Source organism: Limanda limanda, chromosome 9, assembly GCF_963576545.1.
Source record: "Limanda limanda chromosome 9, fLimLim1.1, whole genome shotgun sequence".
In the NCBI taxonomy this organism is placed as follows: domain Eukaryota; kingdom Metazoa; phylum Chordata; class Actinopteri; order Pleuronectiformes; family Pleuronectidae; genus Limanda; species Limanda limanda.
The window spans coordinates 14776937-14790871 of record NC_083644.1 but is presented as its reverse complement, the minus strand read 5'-3'; the positions used below and the strand labels follow the sequence as shown (position 1 = coordinate 14790871).

At 42.8% G+C, this 13935-nt stretch overlaps 1 protein-coding gene across 1 annotated transcript in view; it reads left to right on the top strand.

The window, feature by feature from the left end:
- The window catches only part of LOC133011177 (fibrillin-2-like), a 65712-nt gene that overhangs the window by 41407 nt on the left and 10370 nt on the right, over positions 1-13935 (top strand). The window contains exons 10-39 of the mRNA XM_061078883.1: positions 761-886; positions 975-1097; positions 1918-2193; positions 2316-2369; positions 2473-2598; positions 3664-3789; positions 4102-4221; positions 5188-5325; positions 5677-5727; positions 5889-6014; positions 6145-6372; positions 7014-7139; positions 7229-7357; positions 7531-7656; positions 7952-8077; positions 8252-8374; positions 8561-8686; positions 8916-9041; positions 9517-9639; positions 9757-9879; positions 9981-10106; positions 10216-10338; positions 10728-10850; positions 11038-11199; positions 11344-11412; positions 11504-11629; positions 11734-11859; positions 11976-12125; positions 12406-12477; positions 12568-12693. Of these exons, the coding sequence (XP_060934866.1) occupies positions 761-886; positions 975-1097; positions 1918-2193; positions 2316-2369; positions 2473-2598; positions 3664-3789; positions 4102-4221; positions 5188-5325; positions 5677-5727; positions 5889-6014; positions 6145-6372; positions 7014-7139; positions 7229-7357; positions 7531-7656; positions 7952-8077; positions 8252-8374; positions 8561-8686; positions 8916-9041; positions 9517-9639; positions 9757-9879; positions 9981-10106; positions 10216-10338; positions 10728-10850; positions 11038-11199; positions 11344-11412; positions 11504-11629; positions 11734-11859; positions 11976-12125; positions 12406-12477; positions 12568-12693 (3825 nt within the window). The remainder of the gene's footprint in view (positions 1-760; positions 887-974; positions 1098-1917; positions 2194-2315; positions 2370-2472; positions 2599-3663; positions 3790-4101; positions 4222-5187; positions 5326-5676; positions 5728-5888; positions 6015-6144; positions 6373-7013; positions 7140-7228; positions 7358-7530; positions 7657-7951; positions 8078-8251; positions 8375-8560; positions 8687-8915; positions 9042-9516; positions 9640-9756; positions 9880-9980; positions 10107-10215; positions 10339-10727; positions 10851-11037; positions 11200-11343; positions 11413-11503; positions 11630-11733; positions 11860-11975; positions 12126-12405; positions 12478-12567; positions 12694-13935) is intronic.

Here is a 13935-nt window from a genome sequence, read left to right as displayed (position 1 = left end):
CACTTTCAACCTGTTTAATCATTATTAAGATGCTTATTTAATACTAATACAGTACACACATATAACTGGTGCACAGTAGAAAATGATCTATTTATCAGCTGGCTGGTAAAAATCGGGTGGATATGAGAATTTCACAGACATATCAGTTAATAAGTGTATTGATATGCACTGATATGAAAAGTTGTACTTTAAAGCATGAACATTGCTAGAGAAGTTAATTTGATAGTTTACATTAAAACCTTGAGTTGTAAATACAGTATTTGTGTTCTCTATTTTTATATAATTATTAGGGCTGGGCAAGTTAACTCGTTTCAATGGAGTTAACTCGAGTTAACTCGAGTTAACTCAAGTGATGAGTTAACTCGATTAATTATTTTATCTCGCATTCACTCAGGTTTGATTATTTATTGTTTTATTGTGAAAGTCAGGCTTTTATTTTGTGAAAGTCTGTTGCTGACTGCTGCAGAACAGGAAAAAAGAAAATAATGCTGCAGAACAGGAAAAAAGAAAATAATTGGCGGATAAACAATCGAGTTAACTCATCACTTGAGTTAACTCGATTAAAACGAGTTAACTAGCCCAGCCCTAATAATTATTAACAATAAAGTAACTGGAATTAAATGCATTCAATTATATTACTCTCTAATATTGGTACAGGCGTTGCCCCTCAGAAAATCCATATCGGTCAGGCTGTAGTGCACGATAATCTATGATTTATGTTTAAAGGACAGTTAATTAAACCTTTCTCTCCTCTCTTCAGATATCGATGAGTGCATAATGAACGGAGTGATGTGTCGCAACGGCCGCTGTGTCAACACCGAGGGAAGTTTCCAGTGTATCTGTAATGCCGGATTTGAGCTGACTCCAGATGGGAAGAACTGCATTGGTAATAAACCAGCTCAAAAACAGGTTTAACCTCATATGATAAAAATGATAATAAACTTGATGTAATTCCTGTGGTCTTGACCCTCCAGATCACGATGAATGTGCCACCACCAACATGTGTCTCAACGGCATGTGCATCAACGAGGACGGCAGCTTCAAGTGTATCTGCAAGCCCGGCTTTGCGCTGGCACCTAACGGACGCTACTGTACCGGTGAGTGTGATTTATGAAGCACAACACGGGACTCAAACAGGCTGCTTCCAAAGAGTGTTGACAGATTTGGTGTTCTTTGAAATCCCGCAGACAGCGGTTTGAACCCATTGGAGCTCAGTTTTGTTTGAGAAGTCAAAGAGTTTTAGAAACATGCCGAGGTCCTATTAGGTGGAGTCCAGAAAAAAACAAACACAGATAGATTAGATGGATACAAGTGGATACATTTATGAGTCTCTGTTGAGAGATGTTGCCTGGAAGCTTCCAGAGCTTCATTCCATCGCGGTCACACCATAACACAGCGCAGGTGCAAACCCCAAATATAACACTCGTCAGTCTAGATAATGCTAACTCCCCATGACTTGATTTTCTCATTACATAGACTGTTATTCAAATCTTTTGATCCCTGAGTGTTGTATGTTTATTATCCTTCAAATAGAGTATTAAATATACACAGGAGACAATTCACAGATGGTCTTATTTTAAGGGAGACATTTTATTTATGACTTTTGTTCTGAAAAAGTGTGAGCCTTTTTCCCCCTTTTATGATGTAAGGTAGCCAATAAGAAAATACAAACCAATGAAGAGAAAGATTTCGAAAATCCACTATGGCTGTTTTACAGTCACTCTCTTGTATCTACTACATGTTAAACAACTGAAAAATAATAAGAACCTCCTCATCTTGTTTGCAAATTAAGTAATTATACTTTGACCTACTGATATACTGTTTATAAACTATATATATTAATGTATGTAAGTAAACTCTGGTTTCTCGGCTCATGAAGTCAAATGTGTTATTAACGATTTGCCCTCTCCTCATCAGATATCGATGAGTGTCAGACATCCGGCATTTGTATGAACGGCCGCTGCATCAACTCTGAGGGCTCCTTCCGCTGCGAGTGCCCACCAGGCCTGGCTATAGATGTAGACGGCCGAGTGTGCGTGGACACACACATGAGGACCACCTGCTACGGCGCCATCAAGATGGGCACGTGCTCGCGTCCGTTCCCTGGTGCAGTGACCAAGTCTGAGTGCTGCTGTGCCAACCCCGAACATGGCTTTGGAGAGCCGTGCCAGCCCTGCCCTTCCAGAAACTCAGGTAACATTGTTTATTTAGACTTATTGTAGACTTATACTTACATTTTTCATTTAATTAAAGAAAAACTAAACAGAAACACGTTTTCTCAAGCTCATTAAACCTGTTTTCTTCTCATCTCTCAGCTGAGTTCCAGGCTGTGTGCAGCAGTGGCATCGGCATCACAGCTGATGGCAGAGGTGAGTATCTTGCTGGCGAGTGTGAACTTCCCCACCGTGATGTTAAGAGGCACTCCTGTCAGTATTTGTCTGCACCTGCTGGATAATACCTCTCTTCTCCCAGACATCAATGAGTGCGCCCTTGACCCGGACATTTGTCAGAACGGCATTTGTGAGAACCTGAGGGGAAGTTACCGCTGCATCTGCAACATCGGCTACGAGTCCGACACCAGTGGCAAGAACTGCGTCGGTGAGTAGATAGTGTTTCTGATGTCAAAGGGGAAATTCCAGTATTTCTCAACCTGGGCCCTGTGTTTAGAAATGTGGGTGTGTAAGCAAACAAATCGTACACAATCAGACGAGTAGAACACCTCCACCGGCAGCTGTGACACGGTGGAGATGGCTACAATGTAATCTTATGGGGCAACTGCGGCAGTCCATGCAATGTGTTATTCTGGGTCGTTGTTGGAGTCTGGCAACAAATCTTAACAACAAGTCTCACTCACTCCAGCTGCAGCTTGTTCCTGTCTCCCCCCCTCGTTCACTCTTTAATTTGTAGGAGCTCTTCGCCTGTGTACTTCAGCTCAAACAAGTAGGGACCGCCAGCAAAGCAAAATGCTTCATCCACATTATCCACATCAGAAGAAGATTCCTCAATAGAACTCCTCTCCACTCTGGGCACGGCCACACGTACACAAGTGTAGCAGCAGTGAACCTTCTCTTCCAATCTGTGCGAGCGAGCAGGCGCATAAAACGTTTCCTGTTGCGAAGCAAATTACGTGGTGGCTTCACGTGGAGTTCAACTGGCGTGAACTTTGACCAGCAGCATTCCATGACCTCACTCGAAACAACTGAGACCCCCTTTTAAGAAAAATACTGGAATTACCCTTTAATGGCAACCTGGTAAAAAAAAAAAAACAGTGTAGCCCTCGTGCAATGTTACCCATAATATATGTTGTAAAGTGAATTTCTGTGCATTTAAATCTATATATTATATTTTATTTTATTATATTATATTATATTATATTATATTATATTATATTTTATTATATTATATTATATTATATTATATTATATTATATTATATTATATTATATTATATTTTATTATATTATATTATATTATATTATATTATATTATATTATATTTTATTATATTATACTATATTACATTATATCATATTAGATTATATCATATTAGATTATGTTAGATTATATTTACTTTATTAACAATATCATATGTTATTTTTAGATTTATCCCTCTAATTAGAAACTACATGAATGAACAAGACTCTGATCATCTTCTCTTTCCTCAGACATCAACGAGTGTCTGGTGAACCGTCTGCTCTGTGACAACGGACTCTGCAGGAACACTCCTGGCTCCTACACCTGCTCCTGTCCCAAAGGGTTCGTCTTCAAACCGGACTCAGAGACGTGCGAAGGTGAGCGTGCACGCACAAACGCACACTGACACACACACAAACACACACACTTTTACTCTCTGAAAAACACACTCACACGTGTTTGCTCTGTTTCCCATCCACATGTTGTGCCTCCCTTGTTTTTTTCTACCTACACTCAAGGTCATTACAAGGTGACATTAATACCAGATGTGTTGCATTTAGTTTCAAGCAAACATGTGGCTTGTGGAAAGTAGACACAGGTTGCACATTGTTTTTCTGATCGCTAAATAGTGATCCGTTTGAATTGGCCTGTGAGCCCTGACCTCAGGTGTTTGTTGTCCCGTGTTTCAGATATCAACGAATGCGAGTCCAGCCCGTGCATCAACGGAGCGTGTCGCAACGTGGCCGGATCCTTCAACTGCGAATGCACCCACGGCAGCAAGCTGGACTCCACCAACACCATCTGCGTGGGTAAGACGTCCCAAGTGCTTGACACAAATCACAGCGGCGCCACATGGTCCGAGAATCGGCTTGTGTGAGACGATGATCGCACACAGAGTGTCACTGGAAAATAATTGTTGCAAGAGCCTCTTTGCCTTAATCGCCTTAATCGCGGCTTACGCTCCACTTCTGTAAACAAACAGCGAGTTGGGTCACGTTTCCAGGATCCGTCCAGAGATATTATCATCCTCAGATGTTGGGCAAAATGGCACACACGCATGATTTATTAGATAAATACTTGCATGCATGGCCTTGGGTCCCATGGAGATTGTTTTACTTCATCGAGGTCCACCGCAGATTCAGGATGACGTGTGGTATGTAAGACTCGGCTGAGGTTAAATACTCCACTTGTTATTTTTTTGTGGGGGGGGAAATTATTCTCAGAAAACCCACACGCTAATAACGACTGCAGATGTTTTTTGTAATTGAAAGAGCAAGTGAGTCATTAAGAAATAATCACACTCATATTATTGCGTGAGCTGGATCCGCCTTCAAATGTCTCTGGTTTGGTCCATTTCTGATTTATGGTTTTAGAGTCCATCACTCAGCTGGGGAGGAAAAGGAAAGTGAATTGTGGTTTTTGTGTGTGGGTGGCCTTGTGGTTTTGGAGGAGAGGTGCCACTTTTATAACGTTACACTATTTCAGCTCATTAGGAATCGTGCAGCATAGGATTCAATGTAATGACGTGTGGGGTTTACTGCAGACTTGAACTTCTAGTGGTGCTACAAAGCAATATTGTGAGGATTTCTCTTTTTTTCGTGCCTTAAACTCCACTGGGCACATGCAGAAGGAGAATTATTCCAAAAATTGATGAAGAAAATTGGACTCAATGCATAAATAGAGACTCACATAATCTGTCAAAGTGGGCGACAGGGAAAGGAAACTCCACAGCACTTGAAATTAAACTCTTCTTTGTTGTTTCTTCGGCTCCACAGACAGCATGAAGAGCACCTGCTGGCTGACGATACAGGACAACCGCTGTGAAGTCAACATCAACGGAGCCACGCTGAAGTCCGAGTGCTGCTCCACCCTGGGAGCCGCCTGGGGCAGCCCCTGTGAACCCTGCGAGATCGGTCAGTTCAGATACAGATGCATTTTTAAAATATGGGTCCTTTAGATTAAATGTATTCAAGAGAAAATCTGTATAATAGAAGTGGAAGGTATTTATTCATTGCTCCTATTGACCTATTTTGACATTACTGACTTGAAGTACAATAGAATAATGATCCATGAAATCCGGTATGAAAATGCAAATAGAAGATTGTGTTCACATTCTTTATTGTCATTGCACCATCCTGTGAACGAGACTAGACAACTATCAAATATTAACTAAAGGCTAACTTTGTTGTTATTTAGTTGCAATAAATACTCTGCATGCATTTGTGACACAAAAATGGAAATGTCCCTTTTCTCATGTTCCCCAGACACTGCTTGTTCTCGAGGATTTGCTCGTATGAAGGGCGTTGTATGTGAAGGTACGAATTTCTGATAATTTAATGAACTCTGCTTCTCTCCAGCATCATTTAATCTTTTTGTCCTTCTAATGTACCGTAATGTTGTCCCTGCAGAAAGCAAACCAGTGAATGTGTGTTTGACCTTGTAGTGATGCTTCTTCTAATTGTCCCTCTCCCTGTAGACATTAATGAGTGTGAGGTTTTCCCTGGAGTTTGTACAAACGGCCGCTGTATGAACACCCAGGGCTCGTTCCGCTGCGAGTGCGCCGAGGGTCTCACCTTGGACAGCACGGGACGAACCTGTGTGGGTAAGTAAACACAGAAAATATATTTATATATAATAATATATAGTTATTTCCTCTGGCTATGAAATGTACTTCAGTAGAAAGCCCAAAACGTAGCCCAGAATCCAGGGTGACTTTGTGTTTGAACTTCCAGATACGCGCAGCGAGCAGTGCTTCTTGAAGTGGCACGAGGACGAGTGTGGCGAGCCGCTGCCGGGAAGATATCGTTTGGACATGTGCTGCTGCTCGGTGGGAGCTGCCTGGGGCATCGACTGTGAGGAATGTCCCAAACCAGACATGCCTGAGTACAAAGCCATCTGTCCCAGAGGGCCCGGCTTCGCCAACAGAGGAGACATTCTGACCGGCAGGCCTTTCTACAAAGGTACCAGAACTCTCAGCTTAATGAATGTGGTCACACCAGTGTAGTTTAACCTTATAGAGCAAGAAGCAGTGTGGTCCAGATGCAGAGAGGGTTGGAAGCTGCATCAGCGAAAAAGTTCAGGTCTGAATGATGCATTATTCAGTGACTGTGTGCAAAGTGTTGAAAAAACGTCTAAAAGGAATAAAGTCCCTTAGCAACTGAACACTCATGTCAGCATTATTTTGACCACATCATGCATATAATCACATTGAAACTGCCTTTTGCATCATGAAAGCATTTTCTAATTCTAGTTAATCTTGGTGGATTTAGGCAGTGCTGTCAAAAGGATGTCAATAGATATACTCTGTCAGATCTGACAATCATAACCAATCCCACGCAACCACCCTTAGGTTTTGTGGTGACAAGGCTTCTGAGACAATAGCACCAAAGTTAAAGGTTTGCTTATTCTGTGGAGCCATTAAAAAAACAGTTAATAACTTCAGTATCTATCCATGTGTTTGAATTACTTTCTTTTCTCTTCTTATTCTTTTTGTCCCTACTGACACATGTGAAGCGTCCTTGGGAGGTCTTGAAAGCAGCTATATAAATTCAAGTTATTATTACTATCATGTGAGTATTAATTCCCTTTGTCTTTCTCTCAGATGTGAACGAGTGCAAGGTGTTCAATGGCCTGTGTACTTACGGAAACTGCAGAAATACCATTGGCAGTTTCAAGTGTCGCTGCAACAACGGCTTCGCTCTGACAGCTGAAGAGAGGAACTGCACAGGTATGAGAGAGAGAGAGAGAGGGAGAGAAATAGATCTAATATTCATTTTCCAAAAAAGTGAATAATTAGAAACATCTTTTGTGTTTCAGACATCGACGAGTGCCGCATCTCACCCGACCTGTGTGGTCACGGTGCCTGCGTCAACACGCCAGGCAGCTTCGAGTGCGAGTGCTTTGAGGGCTACGAGAGCGGCTTCATGATGATGAAGAACTGCATGGGTGAGCAGGATTCACATTCACACACACACAAGTACACAATTTCAAATATAAAACTCAAATTTAAATTTGTGTCGTCAATGTGAAATCACAGTTCAAACGGTTTTAAGTTCATATTTTCCTCCTCTTGCTCTTCTTGCTCCTCTTATCCTTGTCCTCCCTCTCTTGGATGGCAGACATCGACGAGTGTGAGACTAACCCCCTGCTCTGCCGTGGAGGAACCTGCCTGAACACAGAGGGAAGTTATGAGTGTGAATGTCCCCCCGGACATGCGCTCACCGCAGACGGCTCTGCCTGCGAAGGTTGGTCATATACCACGTACAAACACACACACAAACACACACACACACACATATGCATTCACACACAGGCTGACTAGATGTTGTATATAATTCTCAGTACAATGAAATGTATTTTAACAACTACTCGTAACATCAACCACATCCTTAAAAGAAGTATCTCATACACTGATTTTAGATTTTCTTGTTTATTTCTTCTCTTTGGCTCAAGTAACGGCTCAGGAAACCCATTTGTTAGCAAAGGAGGGAACGTAAAATGTCTCTATTAAGCTCATGTACACTTGTCTTTTTGCTTCAGATGTGAACGAGTGCCAGCTGAGTGAAAACCTGTGCAAGAACGGACAGTGTGTGAACTTGCCAGGGACGTACCAGTGCACCTGTGACACTGGTTACCAGGCCACACCGGACCGTCAGGGCTGCGTCGGTGAGTGGAGACATTTCCTTTTCTTTTTTTTTTTTTAACTATGTAAATTTGGATCATTGGGAAATGTGCTTACGATGAATCTTGCTTTATATTTAACTATTATGAGTCTGTCACTCATGTTTAAAATTGAACAGACGCGGAGATCTAAACTGTCAGTGTGACCTGTCTTTGCAGATATTGATGAGTGCACCATTATGAACGGAGGCTGTGAAACCCACTGCACCAACTCCGAGGGCAGCTACGAGTGCAGCTGCAGTGAGGGCTACGCTCTCATGCCTGATCTCAGGACCTGCGCAGGTACAACAAATTAAAATAGAACACAGGAACGGTCATGTCATTTCAGTCAGTTCTTTACTCAGAAGAAAGTTTTGTAAAATGTTAAAACCAACCAATTAAATCACATAATGATGGTCTCTGATATTAAATTATTGATGATATTGTGCTGCCACCAAAATCACAGTGAGTTTCTGCTGTTTCACTCAGACATTGATGAGTGTGAGGAGACACCAGACATCTGCGACGGAGGCCAGTGTACCAACATTCCTGGGGAGTACCGCTGTCTGTGTTACGATGGCTTCATGGCTTCCATGGACATGAGGACCTGTATCGGTGAGAGGAGAAAAACATTCTGGCTTCTTAGTCTCTTTCATTTTGTCCATCATTGCCTTTTCTTCTATCTTTGTTATTAATTTCATCATCCCGTCTGTGACCTGATGTTTCCCTGCTTGTCTGGCTCCCTGTGGGACCTCCTCTGTCGGCCTCACTCTCTGTCACTCTGACCTCCAAAGGCCACAACACTCACATAGTATCTGTGTCTGTCCATCCCCGTGTGACCCAGATGTGAACGAGTGCGATCTGAACCCAAACATCTGTCTCCACGGCGACTGCGAGAACACAAAGGGGTCGTTCATCTGCCACTGTCAGCTGGGATACTTTGTCAAGAAGGGATCCACGGGCTGCACAGGTGAGTGCACGCTTTCTCTCTCTCACACACACACACACACACATGCATACAGTATACAAATATAGGGGCTGTCAGGGGCTGAGAGATCTTGAATGTTTAGACAGTTCATCCATGCATACAGTAGTTCCAGGTCCATATTTTAGAAATGAATTATTTATTTGTACTACACCCAGAACAGAAGTAAAACTGCTTTATTTCTTTTTTATTTGTATTCTTTTGTTTTGTTGCTTGTTTCTTATGTTTACTGTATTTGTAACTTGCTCTTCCTTGAAAGAAAAAAATAAAAAATAAATAATCCAATAAAAACTTTTGAAAAAAAAAAAAAAACTGCTGTGGTTAGTAAAAAGTTAAACTAAGGCTAAAATATCCTTTAGTTATTTGTTTAATTTTGATACAGACTTCTGCAAGAGAATGTCCAGAGCACAAATCATTTGACTGTGTGTTTATTGGTGAATTTATCTGCATGTCCTTCCAGATGTTGACGAGTGTGAGATCGGGGCTCATAACTGTGACATGCACTCTGCCTGCATCAACGTTCCTGGAAGCTTTAAGTGTCGCTGTCGAGACGGCTGGGTGGGAGACGGCATCAAGTGTGTGGGTGAGTGCACAGAGAACGCCTTGAAACTTTGAAGTTTGGTTTGACAGATAAAAATAAAGGAGCAACACCATCTCCTGCCGAATATTTGACTTTGGGTCTGTGTCACTGCGTCTGTAGATCAGGACGAGTGCTCTGCCGAGGACCACAACTGTAACCCCAACGCAGACTGTAACAACACACCGGGGTCCTACAGGTGCACGTGCAAGGAGGGCTTCAACGGAGATGGCTTCTCGTGCTCGGGTGAGGCTGCGACAACTTTCTGTTTGCAAATCCCGTGGGTGTGAACAGCGAAGTTTCAAGTCCAGAGAGTTTATTTGATGCATTGATCTGATGTGTTTCAGACATGGACGAGTGTGCGGACAACGTGAACCTGTGTGAGAACGGCCAGTGTCTGAACGCTCCGGGGGGCTACCGCTGCGAGTGTGAGATGGGCTTCATACCAACGGAGGACAGCAAAGCGTGTCAAGGTGCCGTTCTCATTCTGTCACAGTTTGTTTTCTGCTTTTTTCATTTAGGCACCTTGCTAAAAGAAATGTTTCCCTCCCTCTCTGTCTTTCTCTGTCGCCTTTGCCACAGACATCGACGAGTGTAATTTCCAGAACATCTGTGTGTTCGGAACGTGCCAGAACCTCCCCGGGATGTTCCGCTGTGTGTGCGATGACGGCTACGAGCTGGACCGCAGTGGAGCGAACTGCACTGGTCAGTGGGACACTTCAGTAACTGTATCTGTAAAATCACAACAACAGCCGAGTTTCTTTGTCAATCGTAGTATCAATACAAGCGTCACATTACCATTTAACATTTTCAGACCGAAGATGTCAAAACTCTGCAAAGGCCAAAGATGGATCTGCTCTAGTCGTCTCTTCAATCCCTTCAATAACGATTTAGCGTCACTTTCTGCATCAGTAATAATCCCTGTACTAACACACACGGAAATATATATCACATACTCATGTCTGTAAATAAAAATTGTTTATGGTTTCTACCCTTTCAACATCAGTATGCAAACGATTAGGTTCATACATTCAGAAAGTTGTCTGTTATCGGGTGTGTTTCCCTGAACTTGTGTGTGTCACTTTATACCACAGACATCAACGAGTGTGCAGACCCTGTCAACTGCATCAACGGACTGTGTGTGAACACACCAGGAAGTTACATGTGTAACTGCCCGGCCGACTTTGAGCTCAACCCCACTGGAGTGGGCTGCGTGGGTGAGTCACACCGAGAGCCGACAATCAAACAACAAACAAACAGAAGAAGAAGCTCTTAATACAGAAAAACCTATTGCCCTCCATGAGTGATACAGTGTGGGATAAGAGATGAATGAGTAGAATATAAACATTTTACAATATTAATTTTAGTTGAGGACTCACACAACAACATATACGTCTTCCTCAGACACTCGTGTTGGTAACTGTTTCCTGGATATCCTGGGACGAGGCGATGGAGGAATCTCCTGCAGTGCCGAGATCGGAGTGGGAGTGACCCGAGCCTCCTGTTGCTGCTCCCTGGGCGGAGCCTGGGGAAACCCCTGTGAACTGTGCCCCGCCCCCAACTCCAGTATGTACCACCTCGACCGACACTTCCATTTATTGCAAAATGCACATCCGCGTGTGATAGCTTAATAGTCAGATTTGTTGTTACACTTACATCGTCTGTGCAAAGTGGAGCTAACTTGCTGTAACCGCTCTGTCTTCTCTGTAGCGGAGTATAAGACCCTTTGTCCAGGGGGAGAGGGATTCAGGCCCAACCCCATCACTGTGATCCTGGAAGGTAAACAACCTTGTGAATCAATATACTACACAAGCCAATGTAAAATCAATACGAGTGTGACATCTATCGCTCTAACAACTTGTTTTATTAGACATCGATGAGTGCCAGGAGCTGCCTGGGCTCTGCCAGGGTGGAAACTGTGTCAACACGTTTGGCAGTTTCCAGTGTGAGTGTCCAGCAGGCTACTATCTCAATGAGGAGACTCGCATCTGTGAGGGTGAGGACCGCAATCACACCCAAGGATTTACTCAGTGCAAGTCAAACTGTATCAACTCACCCCTTCTATATTCTAACGATTTGTCATCATATCCCGATATGCAGATATTGACGAGTGCACCACTCACATCGGGATCTGTGGACCTGGCACCTGCTACAACACGTTGGGCAACTACACATGTGTGTGTCCACCTGAATACATGCAAGTCAATGGAGGAAACAACTGCATGGGTGAGTGAAAGCGAGAAAAAACCTGTATTCCCCCTGTCTCGTATTAAGGTGCACAGAAAAAAAGGATTTCAAATATGTCTAAGTCAATTAGTTAATTGGTCATTCTTGTCACACAGACATGAGGAAGAGCGTGTGTTACCGCAACTATAACGACACGTGTGAGAACGAGCTGTCGTTCAACATGACCAAGAAGATGTGCTGCTGTGCCTACAACGTGGGAAAGGCCTGGAACAAGCCGTGCGAGCCCTGTCCTATTCCTGCTACCAGTGAGTGTCAATGAAAAACACCAAGCAAACACAACTTCAGATCAACACACACACACACAAGTGTTTGTACCTTATTTCCGACATGCACTGATCCCCGGAGGATTCACTGTGCGCAGTTGGAGAAAAAAGAGGTGCCAAACATGGAGATGATTCTGGCCAAGATGTCAAATTGGAAAGACAACGAGATCCAACAAGATTTACTGATGTTCTTTAAACCAAAACACGCTTTATACTCCTGTTTTACTCCATTCAAGAGTCTCTTGTGTCCCGACTCTTTCAGATGAGTACCAGATACTGTGCGGTAACATGGCTCCTGGTTTCATCATCGACATCCACACTGGCAAACCGATTGGTAAGTTCAACACTGGTTGTTGAAACATCAGCTCTGCACATTATTCAGCAAGCATCATTTTAATGTTCTTTGTTGTTGTTTTTGTCGCAGACATTGACGAATGCAGGGAGATCCCAGGTATCTGCGCCAGTGGAGTGTGTATAAACCAGATCGGGAGCTTCCGCTGCGAATGTCCTATGGGCTTCAGCTACAACAACATACTGCTCATATGTGAAGGTAAAACTCAGGCGCATGTTTTCTTCTGTCTCACTCTTCCAGTTTGTTCCCTGCATATCCTGTAACAAGTGGAAAATCATCAACTTTGAACTGAACAGTCATTTTTTCCATACACACAGTTAGTATGAGATAATACATGTATGGTGGTGTGTCACAAAGTTCTGCTCCTACTTTTTCTGTTTCCTTTGTGTCATTCAGGACACACACACACACACACACACACACACACACACACACACACACACACATGCTCACACAAACCTTTAAGCTGTGGCTGATCTGGGGTGCACATTTAAGTCATTCCTTGTTTACCTGTTACCGTCTGAACATTGTTCATTTACTTCACAACATTTTTACAAAACCTATATTTAAAGACTACTGACAGGACAGGGGTACTTCAGGAGCCAATCAGATTTCAGCTGGGGCCAGTGCACCCTGGCCCTGCCCCTGGATATGCCCTTGCTTTTACATCACTACACTGTATCTCCCTTTCTGTATCATTGTGTCACTTATAGGGTTGCAAAATTCCGGGAATATTCAAAGTTGGAAACTTTCCATGGGAATTAACGGGAATTAACGGGAATTAACCGGAATATACGGGAATATACGGGAATATACGGGAATATACGGGAATTAACGGGAATTAACGGAAATTAACTGGACATTTTGTGGATAATTTTTACCAACTGTATTTACCTTGTCATATAAAGACATAAATATAAACATTTTGTTTTGTTATAGGCTGATTTGAGCCCTGAGGAAACTTTGGGCACTTGACTATACGCTTCTGCATCTTTGTGTCATTCTTAACATAGGACTTTGCACAGTATTTGCTAATGTACACAGCCTTTCCTTCTACATTGGATGGGGTGAAATGTCTCCACACATGAGATAGTGCACGTGTCAATGTTCTGTAGAATAAGATGAGAAAAAAGTTTGTAAAAGAACACTAATGCAATGCCAGAGATATAAATAGTTAGCCAAACAATTGGAATCGTCTGTGAAAATATTTTACAATTGATGGATAAATTAATGGAAATAGGCTAGATGAACAGATGAACAATCTTCAATCAGCATGCTTATATATTTTCCCCAGTAATATCATCGAAACTTACCTGACAAGTCCGGCACACTACAGCAGGTCTCAATAGCCCTGCTGTAGAGTGAAGGATGCTGGGAGTTATCTGTGCATGTGATGGTGGAATGCACAGTGGAGGGTTGAAATTCAACGTGCATCGTGTG